The sequence below is a fragment of the Brassica oleracea genome, chromosome C7, assembly GCF_000695525.1.
Source record: "Brassica oleracea var. oleracea cultivar TO1000 chromosome C7, BOL, whole genome shotgun sequence".
In the NCBI taxonomy this organism is placed as follows: Eukaryota; Viridiplantae; Streptophyta; class Magnoliopsida; order Brassicales; family Brassicaceae; genus Brassica; species Brassica oleracea.
Genome location: NC_027754.1, coordinates 13,332,165 through 13,352,027, shown reverse-complemented (window position 1 = coordinate 13,352,027; position 19,863 = coordinate 13,332,165). Strand labels below are relative to the sequence as shown.

Here is a 19,863-nt window from a genome sequence, read left to right as displayed (position 1 = left end):
CGGCAGACCAGGTGGTGTTTTCACCGGAGATGGGGACTCAGCTGAGAAAGAGAGTCAGTTGGATCTTGCTGGGGAACAGAGGAGCACGGGAAAAGAGAGGTCACTCACTGATGATTTGGATCCTCATTTGGATCAAGTGGGAGAGGCCCTGAAGAGTATGGAGGCATAACGTTTTGCCCCGGGAATTCTGATTGATTGTTATAAAGTCTGGATGAAGTGCATTTTCTGGAATTGCCGGGGGGAAAATAAACCTCAATTTCGCAGATCAATTCGATATTTGGTGAAGAAGTTCAGTACAGATATTCTTGCGGTTTTTGAAACTCATGCTGGTGGAGCAGCTGCAAGTCGTATTTGTCGGGGTCTGGGATTCGAGAATTCGTTTAGAGTGGATGCGTGTGGTCAAAGTGGTGGTTTGTGGCTCTTATGGAGGTCGGAGATAGGCGAGCTCGAGGTTGTCGAGTCTTCAGATCAGTTTATTCATGCGAAAATAGGGAGTGGGACATAAGTGATCAATGTGATAGCGGTGTATGCTGCTCCTACGCCAAGTCATCGTAGTGGCTTATTGGCCGCATTGAAAGAGGTTATCAATAACGTTGTTGGTCCGGTTTTTATTGGAGGTGATTTTAATACGATTGTGAGAGTGGATGAAAGGAGTGGTGGGAATGGGAGATTGTCTGAGGATTCTCTAACATTAGGGGATTGGATCAATGAAATGTCGCTTATTGATATGGGATTTAGTGGAAGCCAATTTACATGGAAGAGAGGTAAAACTGAGAGTACTTTTGTGGCCAAGAGGTTGGATAGAGTGTTATGCTGCGCTACCTCCCGGCTTAAGTGGCAGGAAGCAAGAGTCTCGCATCTGCCTTTCTTGGCTTCGGATCATGCTCCACTTTACCTACAGCTCACGTCAGGGGTACAAGAGAATGCGTGTAGACGGCCTTTTCGATTTGAGGCGGCATGGCTACAACATAGAGAGTTTCAAGATCTGCTAAAAGCTTCATGGGACCGTGAGATTGATACTAGAGAAGCCTTAATGCGGTTAGGATTGAAACTTCGAAAATGGAACAAAGAAGTGTTTGGAAATGTTCAAAAGAAGAAGGAGACCTTGGTAATGGAGATTAAGGGAGTACAAGAATTAATTAAGCAGAATCCTACAGATGAGTTATTGGAGAAGGAGGGGGAGCTACTGAAGGAATTTGAAAGAGTACTCGAACAAGAAGAATTTATTTGGTTTCAGAAATCACGGGAGAAGTGGGTTGCTCATGGAGAAAGAAATACTAAGTTCTTTCATATGTTGACAATTATACAGAGGAGGCGTAATAGGGTTGAAGCGTTGAAGAAGGATGATAATCACTGGGTAACAGATGCCAATGAATTGGAGGAGCTTGCAGTAAATTATTTCAAGAGATTATACTATCTAGAGGTGGAGACCGAACCAATAAGATTATCAGGGAGGGGTTTTGTGAGGCTGACGAGTCAAGACTATGAGACTCTAAACAAAGCATTCTCTGCAAGGAAGTGGAGAAGGCTGTAAGAGCCATGGGAAGCTTTAAAGCGCCAGGACTTGATGGGTTTCAGCCTGTCTTCTATCAAAGGTGCTGGGACACAGTTGGGGCATCCGTAATACGGTTTGTCCTCCTTTTCTTTGAAGCTGGAAAATTACCAGAAGGCACAAATGATGCGCTTGTTGTGTTGATCCCGAAAGTGACAAAGCCAGAGAGTATCACCCAGTTTCGCCCGATTAGCTTATGCAACGTGTTGTTCAAAACGATTACGAAAGCTATGGTAGGGAGATTGAAGGGTATGATGACTAAGTTGATTGGACCTGCTAAGTCCAGCTTTATCCCGGGTAGATTGAGTGCTGATAATATTGTGGTAGTTCAGGAGGCGGTTCACTCTATGCGACGAAAGCAAGGAAAAAAGGCTGGATGTTATTAAAACTTGATTTAGAGAAAGCTTATGACAGGGTGCGCTGGGACTTTCTGGAAAATACTCTTAAGGCAGCGGGCTTGTAACAGGCTTGGGTTGGAAGAATTATGGATTGCGTCTCTGGTCCCTCAATGAGCATCTTGTGGAATGGTGAGAAGTCAGAATCCTTTAAACCTGCCAGAGGACTGAGACAAGGGGATCCCCTGTCCCCGTACTTATTTGTTTTAAGCATGGAGAGGCTTTGTCACTGTATAGAGGGAGCAGTGGAAGAGAAGAAATGGAAGCCTGTAATATTGTCGAGAGGTGGACCGCAACTTTCTCACATTTGTTTTGCTGACGACCTGATCCTCTTTGCAGAAGCTTCAGTTGTTCAGGTGCGAGTGATAAGAGGCGTGTTGGAGATTTTTTGTAGGGCCTCGGGTCAAAAAGTAAGTCTCCCAAAGTCTAAGATCTTTTTTTCTACGAATGTTTCTAGAGAACATGGAGAACAAATAAGTAGGGAGAGTGGAATTGCATCAACAAGAGAACTGGTGAAATATTTGAGAATGCTGATTCTTCAAAAAAGAATAAATAAAGATACTTTTGGGGAGGTGCTTGAGAAAGTTGCTTCACGGTTATCAGGTTGGAAGACGCAAACTCTCAGCCTAGCAGGAAGGGTGACGTTGACTAAGGCGGTTTTATCTTCAATACCGGTGCATACAATGAGTACAATCTGTCTGCCCGTTAGTACTCTCAAGAAGCTAGACAGTCTATCTAGAAGTTTCGTGTGGGGTGGTGGACAACATTTGGTCGCTTGGGGTAAGATTTGTAAGTCAAAAACTGAGGGAGGGCTTGGGATAAGAAAATCGGGAGATATTAATAAGGCGCTGATCGCTAAGGTGGGATGGCGTCTGGTGGAGGATAAAGAAAGTCTATGGGCGAAGGTTCTTCCGAGTAAGTACGCTGTGGGAGATATCCATGATTTATCTTGGATGGTAGTGGGTAAGAATGTGTCATCGACTTGGAGAAGTGTAGCAATGGGGATTAGGGAAGTGATCTTGTTTGGAAACAGTTGGGTGATTGGTAATGGGAGAGACATCAAGTTTTGGACGGATAGGTGGATCTCAAATCAATCTCTCACGGCAAGGGTAATTGCAGATCTCCCGGAGGGGTATGAGAGTATGACGGCCAGAGAACTATGGATGGACGGAGGAAACACGGCTTCAACTTGCAGCAATGGTGGTGAATAATGTTCCTGGAGTGCATGATCGTTTGGCTTGGGGAGAAACCTCTAATGGAAAATTTGCTGTGAAATCTGCGTATGAACTGATTACTCGGGATGATGCTCCAAGACCATATATGGGGAACTATTTAAGACTATGTGGCACGTAGTTGCACCTGAGAGAGTGAAGATATTCCTTTGGTTAGTGGGGAATCAAGCAATCATGACGAATGCCGAGATATATAGGAGGCATCTTAGTGGGACTGATGTGTGTCAGGTCTGCAAAGGAGGGATCGAGACGATCATACATTTACTTCGTGATTGTCCTGCAATGGAAGGAATATGGAGTAGAATTGTTCCATCTACGAAGAGACATGCATTCTTCTCGATGTCGTTGCTTGAATGGATCTACCGGAATCTAAGTGATCAAAATGAGAGAGACGGGATTCCTTGGGCGACTAGTTTCGCATTGGCTGTTTGGTGGGGGTGGAAGTGGAGATGTGGAAATGTGTTTGGTGATACTAGACTTTGGAGGGATAGAGTGCAATTCTTACGTAACTTATCCAAGGAAGTGATAGCAGTTAAGGAGGAGGAGAACAAACGTATGGGGATAAGGAGTAGAGTGGAAATATTGATAGGATGGATACCTCCTCGAGTGGAGTGGATGAAGATGAATACCGATGGAGCATCTCATGGTAACCCGGGAGCGGCGTCTGCAGGAGGAGTATTGCGGAATGGTGAGGGAGATTGGTGTGGTGGTTTTGCCGTTAATATAGGAAGGTGTTCTGCACCTTTGGCATAGCTTTGGGGAGTCTACTATGGTCTTGTGATCGCTTGGGAGAAAGGCATAAGTAGGCTAGAGTTGGATGTGGATTCTAAAATAGTGGTGGAGTTTCTCACTATAGGGATTGGAGAGGCTCACCCGCTATCTTTCCTGGTACGCTTGTGCCATGGCTTCTTGACAAGGGACTGGTTGGTCCGGATCGTTCATGTGTACAGGGAGGCAAACCGCGTGGCTGATGGTTTGGCTAACTTGGCACTCTCTCTTCCTTTTGGTTTTCATAGCTTTGACATTGCTCATTTGGAGGTTGGTAGTTTATTGCAGAAGGATGTTGATGGTTCACTAAGACCACAACAGACTCGTGTTGTAGCTTGAAGTTTGTTTCTTTCTTAATAAACATTGGGAGAATCCTCCCAATTTCATACCAAAAAAAAGATTCGCTTATACTGCAAGTGAACATAATTAACCAATACAATTACCCTAAGCCAATAAATCCAATTTGCACAAACCAAATACCTTTTTCTTTTGGTCAACGTCGACCGGTTCTGGTCTATACTGTAATCTCCTTTCTTTTTAGAAAAAATGTAATTTTATATATTAATGAATTTTTCGTTTTACTAGGAGTGACACTCTGACGCTTGAAGAGAACGAAACCGGAAACTCTAACCGCCAACGAATCACCCCTTCGTATTGGGATTTTCACGACTTCAGAGCCCTAAGGATCAAGTGAGGTAAATCTCGTTTCTTCGATAAACGTTTGACATTCATGCCTCTAGATTGCTGGATTTGATAGTTTTCTTGCTGAACCTTTCTACGTACGATATAATCTACAGTTTCTTTAGGTTTATTTTCTTAATCTTTGCTGATTCTCAAGACTGGAATTTTGTGTTTACGTACAAGCTCCTTCTGGTTTCGCAAAAAAACGCTGCAATTTCGTTTTGCCTTTCAAAATTTCTGAGTTTTAGTTAAGTCTTTTGCTTTTGAACTAAGAAGAAAGCTGCAGCTTTTTTAGTTTAGTTCTGAGTTAGGAATAGGTTATATACGTATAGGTTTGTTCTCTAGTTCTGTGACTGATCATGAACACAATTGTTTCATTAGTTTATATGAGTCTGATTTTGTATTTTGAGTTAAAGAACAACTTCATTTTTCTTTCAAAATTTCTGAGTAGCTAAGTCTGTTTTCTGTTTGTTTGGTTCTAAGTAGAACGCTGCAGTTTTTTTTGTTTAGTTCTTAGTTAAGAATAGGTGGTTATACGTATAGGTTTGATCTCTCGTTATGTGACTGATCATGAACTCAATTGTTTCATTAGTTTGGTCCTGTATCTGAGTTTATTATAGTTCATATGTATGACTCTATTCTGTATTTCTGTTGCTGGACATTTTGATTTTTAACTATGAAGAACGTTGTAGTTTCATCAGTTTGGTTCTGTATTTTAGTTAAATAATGTCTGAGTCGTTTATATTTTCTATTTCTCACAGATAAGCATGGATGTTCAAGTTTTCACAAAACGCTTTCTCCATCAGTGCTATTTATTTGATTGCTTGAGAGGGGCACAGCCTTTTTGCAATGTGGATCATGAGTGGGTTGCTTTAGCAGATGAAGATCATCCCCATTCAATTTTCTTTGTTGATGGAGTTAGTCGTCAACACCAAGATCTTCTGTCTTTCAAGATACTTACGGTAAAAGCACTTAACCAAGCCTGTGGAGTGCCGTTGATTGGTGCTGAGGTTCTCACGCAGCCCCCTTGGCTTTTGGAGGAGTTCAACATGAACAGAGAGGAAAGAGAAACAGCTAGGTCATGGCTATTCATGTCCGAAAGCGACATACCTGGTGATCCGTGGGTTGCGACTGGACAAAGGCGTGTTTATGGGATTGAATGTACCATGTATGTCATGTATGAAAACCCTCCATTTGGGCGATTCATACTTTCTCGATACAGATCCCCTCTCCATGAAGACTCTGTCTACTGGTTAAATTTCAACGAAAGAAATGTGGGCAGCTGGAAAATATTAGAGTTATTAAACCGGATTGTAGATATGATTAAACCTGTTAACAATGTACATATAAATACTGATTGTATATGGTTACATTTTTCATTAAGTGAAATATACAATTTGTAATCCCTAACAAACTTTACTCTCCCTCTCTTCATCACCATCTTCATCGAGCTTGAGCTCGAGCTTCACTAGCTCTAATATGGTATCAGAGCCAATCTGATCTCGTTTCTTCCGCTTTGATCATCATTCCTTTCGATCTTGGTGATGAGTTTTGCTTTCAATCCGAGGATTTTCGTTTTAATCGATCGTCTCTGTGTTCAGATCGTCGTCTTTCTTTCTTTGTTCTTTCACCTTCATTGACCTTGGATTTGCGTTTTCTTTGCCGTAATCTACTTTTCTTGACCTCTGAATCATGGAGCCTCATGAATCATCTCTGATTCAGACGTCGTCTTCTTCGATCCCGCCGTCGCTCTCCGATCCTCATGCGAATCCGTTATATTTTCATCATGCGGATCATGCTGGTATTTCTCTCGTCTCTGAGAAACTTAGCGGTCTTGGCAATTTCAATAGCTGGCGTAGATCGATGTTAATGGCCTTAGGTGCTAGAAATAAGCAGTGTTTGTTGACGGAACGTATCCTGAGATAGATAGGAATCATTCTGATTATGGATCTTGGTCACGCTGCAACAACATTGTGTGTACTTGGTTGGTTAATGCTGTTGATTAACCAATTGCTCGGAGCATCATATATCTTGATACGGCGTGTCAGATGTGGCTTGATATTCACGATCAGTTCAAGCAAAGCGATGGTCCTCGTACTGCTGATATCAAGCAACAGATCTTTGCTGAAGTACAGGGCACTCAGAGTATCAGTGATTACTACACGAAACTCAAGCAGCTTTGGGAGGAACTGAAAAATCATGACAGTCCGTATACATGTTGCTGCGGTAGTCCGGAATGTTCTAGTAGCAAACACAATGCTCAGCGTGATGAACAAGATAAAGTTTTGAAATTCCTCATGGGTCTCAATGACTCCTTTACTGCTACCCGTGGACAGATCTTGATGATGGAGCCTAAACCTTCTCTCACAAAGGTGTTTAATCTTTGCTCTCAAGAAGAACGCCAGAGATCTATGAAGTCTACGAGCAACGTGGTTTTTCAAGCTTCTCAGGATACGATCCAAACTGATTCTATTGTGGCTGTTTACTCTGGAGATTATCATAAGCCGAAGACTCGGCCTATTTGTTCTCATTGCAGTCTTCTTGGTCATACCGTCAATAGATGTTATAAACTTCATGGTTACCCTCCGGGTTATAAGATTCCGAACTCGGTTAACAGGAATCACCAGTCCCAGCCTCATAACCATAACCAGCAGATGACATCTCAATCAAAGTCTCTGCAATCTTGGCCACCAAAGAGAGACAATGTGGCTAATCTCGTTTCACAGGATACTGGATGTATTTCTATGCATGATCACAACGGTGTTCATCTCGGGTCAGTTATGACAGATCAAATCCAGAAGCTTCTAAGTGTTCTTAACACCCAGCCAGTGTCAGAACAAATATCTCAGGTTTCAGGTAGCACCCTTCAACTCTCGGATGGTTCAGTCTCTGTGATCAAGCCGCAACCTCATCTTATTCCCCAGACTTCAAACCATTTTGAAATAGGTACTATGTCTACTTCTAATCATTTTGTTTCTTCTGCGGGAAATGATCATAGTTTACCTTTAAATTCTCCTGCTTGGGTGATTGATACTGGTGCTAGTTGTCATGTCTGCTTTTATCTAACTAGATTTACTGATACTCATTTGATCTCAAACACTGTTGTGACTTTGCCTGATGGTACTCGTACTGATGTTACTATTTCTGGGACTGTGATTCTCTCTGTTCATTTGACTCTTCATAATGTGTTGTTTGTGCCGCATTTCAAATTCAACTTGCTTAGCATAAGTGCTTTAACTGCAAACACATCTATATCTGTTCTATTTTCATCTCATTCTTGTTATATCTTCCCTTTTAATCCCTTACCCCTAATTCAGGAGCATACTCAGGGCTCCATGATTGGGAAGGGTAATCTACACCAAAACCTATATCTCTTGGAGTCCTCTGTTCCTGCTCACAACACAATTGCACATACTCATACACTTGCTCAAATTTCTTCTGATATTTGGCATCAACGCTTGGGACATCCTTCATTCAACAAGATTCAACAACTTGCTAAAACATTAGAGATTTCTTCTTTGAAAATTCCACATGATCATGTTTGTAAAGTCTGTCCTTTAGCAAAACAAAAACGCTTGTCTTTTCAATCTTCAGAAAATGTTTCTACTTCTCCTTTTGAGTTGTTTCATGTAGACATTTGGGGTCCCTTTCATGTACCAACGATTGATGAATACAAATATTTTTTCACCATTGTTGATGATCACACTCGTGTTACATGGCTTTATCTTTTGAAAACCAAAAGTTCTGTTCAAACTGTCTTTCCTGATTTTCTTACATATGTTGAGACTCAGTTTAATGCCAAGGTTAAATCCATTAGATCTGATAATGCACCTGAGCTTTCTTTTACTTCTTTGCTTAAGACTAAGGGCATTATTCACTATTTCTCTTGTGCATATACTCCTCAACAAAACTCAGTTGTTGAGAGGAAGCATCAGCACATTCTAAATGTTGCTCGATCACTTATGTTCCAAGCTAACATTCCTCTTCTACACTGGGGTGATTGTGTTCAAACTGCAGTTTATCTCATCAATCGTACACCATCTCCTGTTCTTAAAGATAAAACACCATATGAACTTCTTATGCATAAACCACCTCGTTATGATCATTTGCGTGTCTTTGGTTGCTTATGTTTCACATCAACATTGCTTAAAGATCGAAATAAATTTTATCCTCGCGCTTCTCCTTGTGTGTTTCTTGGATATCCAAATGGTTATAAAGGATATAAGGTTCTTGATCTTAATACAAATGTGATTTCAATCTCTCGCAATGTGATTTTCCATGAAACCACTTTCCCATTTTCTGAAAATTTCCCTGCTTCGTCTGAGTCTGATATCTTTGGTCAACATGTGTTACCTCTTCCTGTTCCTGATTCGCCATTTCCGGCTTTCTTTGATCTAGGCTCCTCCACTTCTTCTGATTCTTCTATGTTTCATTATGATGAACCTGATCTTGTTGTTTCTTCACCTCATGTTGTGTCTAATAACAATTCTTCTATAGTCAATCCTGTTGAACCTGTTAATCGTTCTAAACGTCAAACTAAGGTCCCTGCTTACTTGGATTAGTATCATTGTTATCTCTTACAAAAATCTCCTTTTCCATTTCATTTATCTCATACGACTTCATATCCAATATCTGCTTTCTTGTCATATGATAATGTTTCTGCTGATCATAGAAACTTTTTGTTAAACCTCACCACCACTTTTGCCCCAAAGACTTTTCACGAGGCTATCTGTTCCGATGAGTTTAAGGGTGCAATGAAAACTGAAATGAATTCTCTAGAGAGCACTGGCACTTGGTCTATCTGTAAACTGCCTGAGGGAAAGCTTCTGGTGGGTTGTAAATGGGTCAATACATACAAGTATAACCCTGATGGAACGGTTGAACGTCCAAAGTCTCGTTTGGTGGCTAAAGGTTACACTCAATTGGAGGGTCTTGACTATATTGATACGTTCTCACCAGTGGCCAAGTTGGGTACTTTCAGGCTCCTCCTTAGTCTTGTTGCTGCTCGGAACTGGTTTACTCTCCAGCTAGATATCAGTAATGCTTTCCTCAATGGTGATTTGGATGAGGAAATCTACATGACGATCCCTCAAGGCTATGAAGAATTAACAGGCAAGACAGTTCCACCGGGTTCTGTATGTCGTCTTCACAAGTCCCTTTACGGTCTTAAGCAGGCATCAAGACAGTGGAACTATAAGCTCTCTGCTGTTTTCTTCCGTGAAGGTTTTGTTCAAGCTCATGCGGATCATTCTCTGTTTGTGAAGCATACATCAACTCTGTTTATTGCAGCATTGATCTACGTTGATGATATCTTGCTAGTAGGCAATGATGAAGCAGCCATAGCTCACTTCAAAGATGTGCTTCAAGCTGCATTCAAGCTACGTGTTCTTGGTCCTGCTAAGTATTTTTTGGGTTTTGAGATTGCTCGCAATTCAACAGGGATCTCTCTCAACCAAAGGAAATACACATTGGAGCTTCTTCAAGATGCAGGTTATCTCGGCTGCAAACCAGTTACAATACCTATGGAACCAAATCAGAAACTATCTGAGTCTACTGGTACTCTTCTACCTAATGCTTCTGTCTACAGGAAGATTGTGGGTCGTCTCTTATATTTGACCCACACAAGACCAGACATTACTTATGCTGTACACAAGCTCACTCAGTTCATGGCAGCTCCACGTTCTGATCATCTTACGGCTGCTTATCACGTGCTTCGGTACCTGAAGAATGATCCAGCACAAGGTCTATTCTATCAAGCCAACACCAATCTTACCTTGACTGCATTTAGTGATGCAGACTGGGCTACATGCCCTGACTCTCGACGTTCTATCACTGGTTATTGTATGTTCCTTGGTACATCTTTGGTATCTTGGCGTTCGAAGAAACAACCGACGGTTTCCCGAAGCAGTTCTGAAGCGGAGTATCGTGCTATGGCGGATGCAACTTGTGAGCTCATTTGATTAAAATCTCTGCTTCAGTCTCTTCACAGCTCTCCCTCTGGCCATGCAACATTGTTCTGTGACAATATATCTGCGTTACATATTGCATGTAACCCCGTGTTCCACGAACGGACGAAACACATCGAGAATGATTGTCATGTCGTTCGGGAACGGTTGCAAACGCGTTGCCCCGGCTACACCTGACGCAGGAGCTGGATCGGTCGCACCTTCTCTGGAGTTAGGAGTGTTTAGATTCCCCATGGGTCGAACCTGGGTGTTGAAACGACGCTTCTTGTTTCATGCCGTATTGCGGGCTTGTTTCTGATCCCGGAGGACCGTATTCTCCGACTGCAACTGGCTGAGCTTCTCGGCACTTTGCTCCAGCTGTTTGGAGTGTTCGTCAAGTTTCTCCTTCAGACTCTGGACTTCTGAAGAAAGGTTGGGTTTTTCCCCGGTTGCTTACCGAGTTCGATTCATCTCGGTTATTTGGCTCTGCATGCCGTCTATTTGCTTCTGGAGTTTAGCTACTCTTTGAGCGTCATCGGATGGCTCGTTATGCTCGTCCACCGTCATCGTCACGTAGTTTGATTACTCCCCTCCTTCTAGCGCCAAACTGTTAGGGGATTTTTGTGTAGGCTCTTTTAGAGTACCACAGAACGATGGATAAGCTGGTTTCTACTAAGTGTTTGTGTATGTTTCGTGGGGATTTAGTAAGATAACGAAGATATAGGCTTGAAGAGACTTTTATTAGATAGAACAAGCAAGAACAAGCAAGATTACAAGGTATTGAGTAAGAACCCTAATTCTAGCCATCTAGTTCTAGTCTCTAAGCCTTGGAGAGGTTGACCCCTTGCTTTAGGGTTAGTAGCTCTTATATAGTCGTCTAGGAGTCGGTTCCATTAGGTTAAACTCTTCCATATTCGGAAATATGGAAGGTTCTCCTGATCGAAAGTTTTCCATTTCTTGGAAGGGAGCTCGGTTCCAGGGACCGAACTCGGGGTTCCTTCTAGCAGGGACCTGGAGCGTTCCCTTATCGGAGACCCGAGGGTCTGGGTCCTGCCTGGAGGCTGGAGGAAATGATACCGAAGTATTTTTTCCCCAACAGTTTGCCCCTTATTTCTCGATTTCGTCATCAAATTCGGGGAATAACCTGTGCACTCAAGTCAACCGGGGTTGCTCATTCTCAGCAGGCTCCCCTAAGGCAGGACACCATTCCATTGGTGTTGCTAGCGTGGTTCCACTCAAGCCGGAACTCATTCTGAACCCAGGTGAGGATCGGTTCCTTCGTGTTTGACTGGAGTCTAGTAGTAGTTTCTCTTATCTTCTGTAGATGACGAGGCTGGAGCTCTGAAATTTGAACCACGCGCAAGCTGGAGAGACGGAGAGATCAAGGGACCTTTCCTGCTTTTGGAAGATTCCTTCCTTTAATATCAGATATTCGACTGATATTTTCTTCTCTTTGCGTAAAGGAAATAATTTTGAATTTCGAATTTCGCGGTCCGAGATCTGCTGAGATGTACGACTTCCTCGGGAAGACTTTCAACGGCTTCCCTTCTTCCCGTATATATTCCTCTGCCATCTCTTCCCTATTTCTGCGCTCCTTGCTTTCCTATATCTTCTACTCAGGTACTTTTTCTCTTCCTTCTTTGCTTACGCCTTTCAAGCTTAGCCATCTTGATTTGCCCATAGTTGTCCATTTTACTGTGGTCGCCATCTATCGATTAGGAACCAATTGACCATGTCCAAACGATCTGCCTTTTCGACACCTGCGATGATCGATAGAGCTGGTTCGAAGAGAAGAGTAGATTCTCCAGTTTCTCGATCCGACAGCTTTCCTGATCCGGGCATGGGATCAGAGTATGACCTAGCAGCCCCCCTTACATATGCGTATGCATCTCCTCCGTCGATAGGTCATGCGTCTTCTGTGAGTGAAGATGACCTGGTAGAATGGCGGCGGAAATATTCTCTTTCCTCTTCCACTATTCTTCGGATACCAGCACCGGAGGAACGGGCTTCTAGCTTCATCCCAGGGCAGATCGCCATTTACGAGGCTTTCTTCGATATCGGCTTTAGAGGAGTGATCCCAGAATGCGTCTTCTGTGAGTGAAGATGACCTGGTAGAATGGCGGCGGAAATATTCTCTTTCCTCTTCCACTATTCTTCGGATACCAGCACCGGAGGAACGGGCTTCTAGCTTCATCCCAGGGCAGATCGCCATTTACGAGGCTTTCTTCGATATCGGCTTTAGAGGAGTGATCCCAGAGCTTGTAGCGAGTTTATGCGATTTTTTCGAGATCTCTCCTTCCCAGCTGAATCCTCCGTCCTGGAGGTTACTCGTGGCCATTCAGAACCTGGGTGACCTAGAGAACTTATCCTTCGGGATCAATGAGGTTCTATTCTCTTATCACTTGGCTCCTCTGAACGGAAATGAAGGTCGGCTTCATCTTCGTCCTCGTAGCGGATTGCCTATTGTGGAGGAGCTTCAAAAGGGTGATCGTAAAGGTTCTGCTTTTAGTAAAAAGTGGCAGGAACGATATATATTCGTGATGCTTCATGGACACTCCTATCACTGGAACTTCATAGGCAGGTCTAGGGGATAGCGTGGTTATACTGCTTTTTTGATCTTCTAACCCTCTTATTGTGTTTGCAGCTGGAACACACCCCGTTCTTTTGGAGGGAGAGGAAACCGTTGTTCGAGCACGCCAGCTTCCCCTTGATCGTCGTCAAGTACCCTTCTTACTTAGTGACAGCGCGTTACACCGTAGTAGCCTCTGGGGTAAGCGTCTTTCGATTGGTGCACTTTGAATGTTCCTTTGTTTGGATTCCTGATGATTCTTTATGCAGGGAACATGTCTGGGAATACTAGCAACGATCCTTTTGCGGCCTATCAAGAAGCGGCCAATGTGATGTCTGCAAAGAAGGACTTCGCGAGCAGGACAGTATCCGGAGACGACTTGGTGATTACTGGCAGTCGTCGAGCGGTGACAGTGAAGATTGAACCTTCCGCCCTGGTTCAGACCAAAAAATCTAGGGGTGGAGGTATGCCGATCCAATCTTTGCAGCAATCAGCCGAGGTTGCGCATTCCGTGGGAAGTCTTGCTACGGCTTTGTCTAACTTGAACCTCAAGGTGTTTTAATCAAGATGACACCATTCTTCCTTCGGGAGAGCCAATACAATTTTAATCTGGCTGAAAATAAAAACACAAATTTTAATATATAGTATATATTAATCTAGTACAATACAATTTTCAAGAAAACCAAATATCATAAAATTAATAATAATTTATAAAAACCTATTGTAAAAAATTAAATCACGTTTAAATAAATAAACAAAAAACCAATAGGTTAATATATGAATATTTCAATTACATCAAACTGCATCAAGTTATAAAATTATAAATATAATATTACGTACAGATAAAGAATTATTATCAAAAATCTATATTATAATATAATATATTCTACACTAAATATATTTTACAAAACATAAAAATATAAATGGACATTTTATTAAATCAATGGTTTATAAATTTACATTGAACACAAGTTAAATCCAACACCCGCGCGGGGGCGCGGGTCAAGATCTAGTATGTTATTATATTAGAGATTTATTAGGAAACAATTCGAACAGGACTTGGTGGCTACAACCATTAGGCTTGCTTCATAAGAATTTCATAGGTAAATGATTAGAATAGGACTTGGTGGCTACAACCATTAAGGCTTGCTTCACAAATAATCCTAGGATATAGGTCAAAAAGAAGTGAACATGACTTGGTGGCAACCACCATTAAGGCTTGATTCATGGAAGCCTGTCCAATCTTGGTTAATGATGTTGCATATAAGCAGACTTTTAACCAAGAGAAAAAAATTAGTAGAGAGAGAGGATATAAACTAATGTTTAACTGCAGGTACAAATACTTGCTTGAAAATCTTAGAATCCTGTGATTGATACTCCCAAGGTAAAGCCTTCACTTTTATTTTATGCTAAGAAATGAGGTTGGCAGAGGGGAATGAAAGACAAGATTATGCTAAGTTGTTGGCTAGATGAATTTGGTTGCTAAGCTAGGATATGGCATGCTGTCCTTTTGTGATTAGGATTTCTTAGATGTGGATTGCAATATTGTAGAGGTGATGATTCTAAGTTTTAAATCTTGTGAGTCCCTGCTGTTTTTAAAACCTCTTCCAGAGAGACTTCATGTTTGTTTGGCTTGAGGACAAGCAAAAGGATAAGTCTGGGGGAGTTGATAGACTATGGATTTGACTCATTTTCAACCATAGTCCATAGGTGTTTTTACTAATATTTATACTATTATAGAGCCTATTTATTAAATTTATAAGATCAAGAACGTATTGGAGATAAGTGATGATTTTGGAGCATTTTGGAGAAATTTGGATCAAGCACCCAAGATGACCATCGAGATCGACAATCGGTCGATATTGGAGGGATAGAATCGATCGATACACAATTCATGGTGTCGATCGATAGAGAATCGCGCAGGAAGCCCGTTTGGTCACAGCCGACTTGAAGCCCAAGATTTCACTATTTTACAAGATTGCCCCTGACGAGTTTTACCCTAATTATATAAGCTTTGCCGCTATGTTAGAGGCAAAGTGTGCTTTCTTTGTGTTTCATTGTTTTATTGATAGATAGGAGAGAAGATACAAAGATATAATTTTTGTCTTATCTTATTGATAGATAGGAGAGAAGATATTTATCTTATTTATTCTATGAAGTTTTTATACTTAACTGTTGTCATGAATTGCTTAGCCATGTCTGAGTAGTTCTCATGTTATGTTTTAGGATTTAAATAGGTTAGGAGGGATTAGCCCAACTATGGATTGCTGAGTTGTGATAATCATCTTTAGAATTGTTCATTAATGCCTTTGTCTATATTAGCTACCTAGAACTTGCCCTAGGATTGATTGATAAAAACCATAGCTAATTCTAATCCTGAAAACATTCTAATTGAACTTTGTTTCTTACTATGAGTAAGGCGAGAGCTGATCTAGTAAGCTTAGTAAGTATTCATTCAACATGTGCATAAAGCTGAACTAGAGCGCGTTGATCGATATCACACTTGAATAATCGATCGACGGTGCAAAAGGGGTATCAATCGATACACCAACAGGAATATCGATCGACACTTTCTATAGATCAATATAACGAGAGTTGAGATCATAGATCTAGTTAATACTCAACAAGTCAATGCTCGCAAAGGCCGAAAGACTTGTTGATCAAATAGTTGAGCTTTACATTATTATTCATGCAACTCATTAGGCATCTATAGGATTATAATTCCAACTTTCCAGAATAAAAACCCTAAGTCTAGCTATTTCTTTTTTAAGTACCAAAACCCCCAAAACTTGCTATTGAACAAATACTTGTTCAATATAAGAACTGCAATTTACTTTTAAAACTCTTAAAAACATCTTGCTCAACAAATCACATTAGTGACTCTAGGTTCCCTAGCTCCCTGTGAATTTGATCCCTAAGTACTACTACTCGACATCTTATTTGAGAGAGTATAAATCACTCCTTAGGGTAATTTGAGTGGTATCAGATTCCTTCTCAGATTCGCTCTCTTCCACGTCGTAAGTCTGAGCCTCCTTAGCCTTTTCACGCACCGGCGCGTCTTCTCCCGATGCCTTAGGTGGGGGATTTGCACCCATTCCAGAGTTAGGTATCTCCAGAGTTGGCATAGGACGAACTCGAGCCCGGAATCGACGCTTTTTGTTGCTTGTCGTGTTGAGGGCTTGGTTCTCGTCTCGGAGGTTCAGTTTCTCCGATTCGAGTTGGCTGAGCTTTTTGGCGCTCTTCTCCAGTTGCTTGGAGTGTTTGTTGAGCTTCTCCTTTAAGCTCTGGACTTCTGAGGAGAGCTCGGGGTTCCCTTCCTCCCGAGTTCTATGCAGCTCGGTTACTCGACTTTGCAGATCATTGAGTTGTTTCTGGAGTTCGGCTTCTCTCTTAGTAGCCTCGGGTAGCTCGTTCTGCTCATCCACCGCCATTATCACGTAGTTTAGATTACTCTCCTCCTTCTAGCGCCAAACTGTTATGGGATTTTTTTGTAGGATCTTTGTGAGTATTACAGAATGATGGACAAGGCTGGTATTCGTATAGATTTTGTGAGTGTTTATAAGTAAGAAGGTAGAAAGAGACGTTTTATTAGAACAAAGAGCTGGAACTACAACAGTTTTGAGTAAGAACCCTAGTTCTAGCCGCATAGCTCTAATCTCCAAGTCTCGAAGTGTTGATCCCTTGCTTTAGGGTTCAGGTTTCCTTTATATAGTCTTTCTAATGCGGGCCTTAGTCGGTTGAAGTAGGTTAAACTATTCCATATTCAGAAATATGGAAGGTTCTCCTTATCGGAAGTTTTCCTTTTCCCGGGGGAAGGGGGCGGTCCCAGGGACCAGACCTGGAATACTTCGTAGCGGGGAACCGGGGTTCCTTCTAGCGGGGATCCGGAGGCCGGTGTCCTGCCTGGGGTCTGGAGAAATTCAATACCTGAGTATTATTCCCCAACATATCCATATACGGAAAAATCGTCCATAAAGACTTCCATGAAATCTTCTATCATATCTGTAAAGATTGACATCATGCATCGTTTGGAAAGTGGCAGGGGCATTACAAAGACCGAATAGCATTCTGCGGTATGCAAATGTTCCGTAATGGCATGTAAAGGTGGTCTTTTCTTGATTGTCAGGATGGATAGGGATGTGGAACAATCCAAGGTATCCGTCAAGAAAACAGTAGTATTGGTGATTTGCCAATCTTTCCAACATTTGATCAATAAAGGGTAAGGGAAAGTGATCTTTTCTGGTGGGAGAGATTAGCTTCCTATAATCGATACACATTCGATGTCCAGTGACAGTTCGCGTGGGAATGAGGTCATTTTTATCATTCTTAACAACTGTAATTCCGCCTTTCTTAGGTACAACATGCACGGGGCTCACCCAATTGCTATACGAAATTGGGCAGATGATTCCAGAATCTAGAAGTTTGATAATTTCCTTCTTAACAACTTCTTTCAAGTTCGGGTTTAGCCTTCTTTGATGTTCCACTGACGATTTGGAATCGTCTTCTAAGTGAATTCGGGTGCATGCACAGATCTGGAGAGATACCATGAATATCCTCGAGAGAGTATCCGAGGGCTTTCCTATACTTGAGCAGTTTATTCAATAACAACGCAAGTTCTCCGTTGGTTGTAGATAAAAGCATACTTGAGTCTCGCGGGCAATTGCTTTAACTCAATTTTGGTGCTTTTTCGGGATCCCAATTTTCTAGAGGGGATGGTTGTCGATCGACGGCGGCCTTTAAATATCAATCTATGTTGATTTCCAAATCGTCATCCTCCACGCCATCGACATTTGCTACTTCTACACTTGTGTCCATACATCGCGCGTATTCATCAGCTCTGATTTAGATGCTAAATGTTTCCTCTTCGGTAGATGTGAGCATATGTCTATGAAGGATTCTTCAGCCAACTCAGAGATATCGTCCACGTAAGAGGCTTGTTTATCGATTAAGGGTTGTTTTATCAGTTTTTCCATATCTAAGGTGTTTGAAATGTTTCCAATATTTAAACATATCCGACATTCCTTGACGTCGATGATCGCACCAGTGGTAGCTAGAAATGGTCTACCTAAGATGAGGGGATATTTTGTGTCATTCTGGTATTTCAACACAACGAAATCCGTTGGTACGTGACAGTCGTTAATTCTTATCAGCACGTCATCTAGTACTCCCTCATGTACTCTAACGGATCTATCAGCAAGAACCAAAGTTATTTTGGTTGGTCTGAACTCGTTGTATCCTAGGGATATCGCGACAGAGTGTGGCGTGAGATTCACACTGGATCCTAGGTCACAAAGGGATCGAGGAAAACTCTTATTCCGTATGTTACAATCTAGAACAAAACTGCCCAGATGAGGTCTCTTGATAGGAGTTTCGCCTTGAATTAATGCACTCACTTCCTCAGAAAATATCATGGCGCTGTGTTCAGCAGCTGGGAAGCTGTTGGATAGCATATCCTTTAAATATTTCTATATCGAAGGTGATACTTTTATGGCATCACTTAGTGGCATTTCCAACGTGATTTTAACGAATGCTTTCTTGCAGATCGCTTTATCCAATTCTCGCTTAGTTTGCATCTTGTTAGGAGGAAAAGGTGGCAAAGTCCTATACATTCTCTCTACTGTCGGCTTGGCAGAAGTCGAGCGTCGATCGACATTGTTTTCATTCTGTCGATCAATATTTATCATAGTCGGTCGATCGACATTATTCCCTTCTTGTCGATCGATTTCCACATCTTCTTCCGACTCCTCCTCTTCTTAATCGGGGTTAATAGTTGCCTTTTCAGCTTCAGGGGGTTTTTCTGCAGAAGTGATTTCTACAATTCTCGGGGAAAGGCGTTTTCCGCTTCTTAGTAACACAGCACAAACTTGGCGTCTTGGGTTTGTGTCAGTTTTTCCAGGAAGGAATCCTTCATCCCTTCTGACAAACCCAGCGTTATGCGCAACATGGCTATCCAATTTCTTCACATGGTCACTCAAAGTTTCAAACATATCATGTAAATCAGAATATACGAAATCTAATTTTTCATCGAGAACCGCACTCATTTTCTGCTGGCCTTTTAGAACTTGTCCCAACATAGATTCCAGCTTGCTCTTATAAGTCTGTTATGCCTTGTAGGTCCTTGTGAAGCTCAAGTTTCGCTGCTGATCGGCAAGTCTTTGTTTGTGAAAGCCAGTTTCATCGGTGAGGTCTACATGCTCTTCTTCATCTCCTTCACGTAGAAAGGTCTGACTCTCATCGGTAAACAGAACTTGCTCATCTCCAATCACAAAAGCATGAACTGAATTTGACGTTTCTTTCACCTCAGATATCCGATCTCCATTTGAATTCTCGGCCATCTTCCTCCTCTCGAGATCAGTCTTCTTGGCACTAGTGCTAGACGCCACATTTTCAACGAGCCTCGTAGCTTCTTCAGGCGTCTTGGTTTTGAAGTTCCCTTGACTCGCAGCGTCCAAAGTCGCTTGGTATGTCTAGTCAAGACCTCTGAAGAAAATATTAAGTAGCTGGATTTCGGGAAAATCATGATGTGGGCAGTCTCGCTGGTAGGATTTGAATCTCAACCAGGAAGCCTTAAAAGCTTCAGTAGTGCCTTGAGAAAAATTATAGATCTTATTCCTAAATTCCTCGGTTTGTACATCATCGAAGAAGTTGTTAAGGAAGACGCTTTTGATATCACTCCAGCAAGTAAAAGATCCTGGCTGCAATTGTTTCAGCTAGTGAGTCG

General features: G+C 41.9%; 1 protein-coding gene across 1 annotated transcript; it reads left to right on the top strand.

Moving 5' to 3' along the window:
* Positions 1-9,394: 9,394 nt before the first annotated feature.
* On the top strand, positions 9,395-10,588 carry LOC106302620 (uncharacterized mitochondrial protein AtMg00810-like). The gene has a single exon (XM_013739086.1). The coding sequence runs from the start codon at positions 9,395-9,397 to the stop codon at positions 10,586-10,588; it is 1,194 nt and encodes a 397-aa protein (XP_013594540.1).
* Positions 10,589-19,863: the final 9,275 nt, after the last annotated feature.

Bases quoted from the DNA above. Each gene is read 5' to 3' on its own strand.
- LOC106302620 (XM_013739086.1), top strand. From the start codon at position 9,395: ATGAATTCTCTAGAGAGCACTGGCACTTGGTCTATCTGTAAACTGCCT.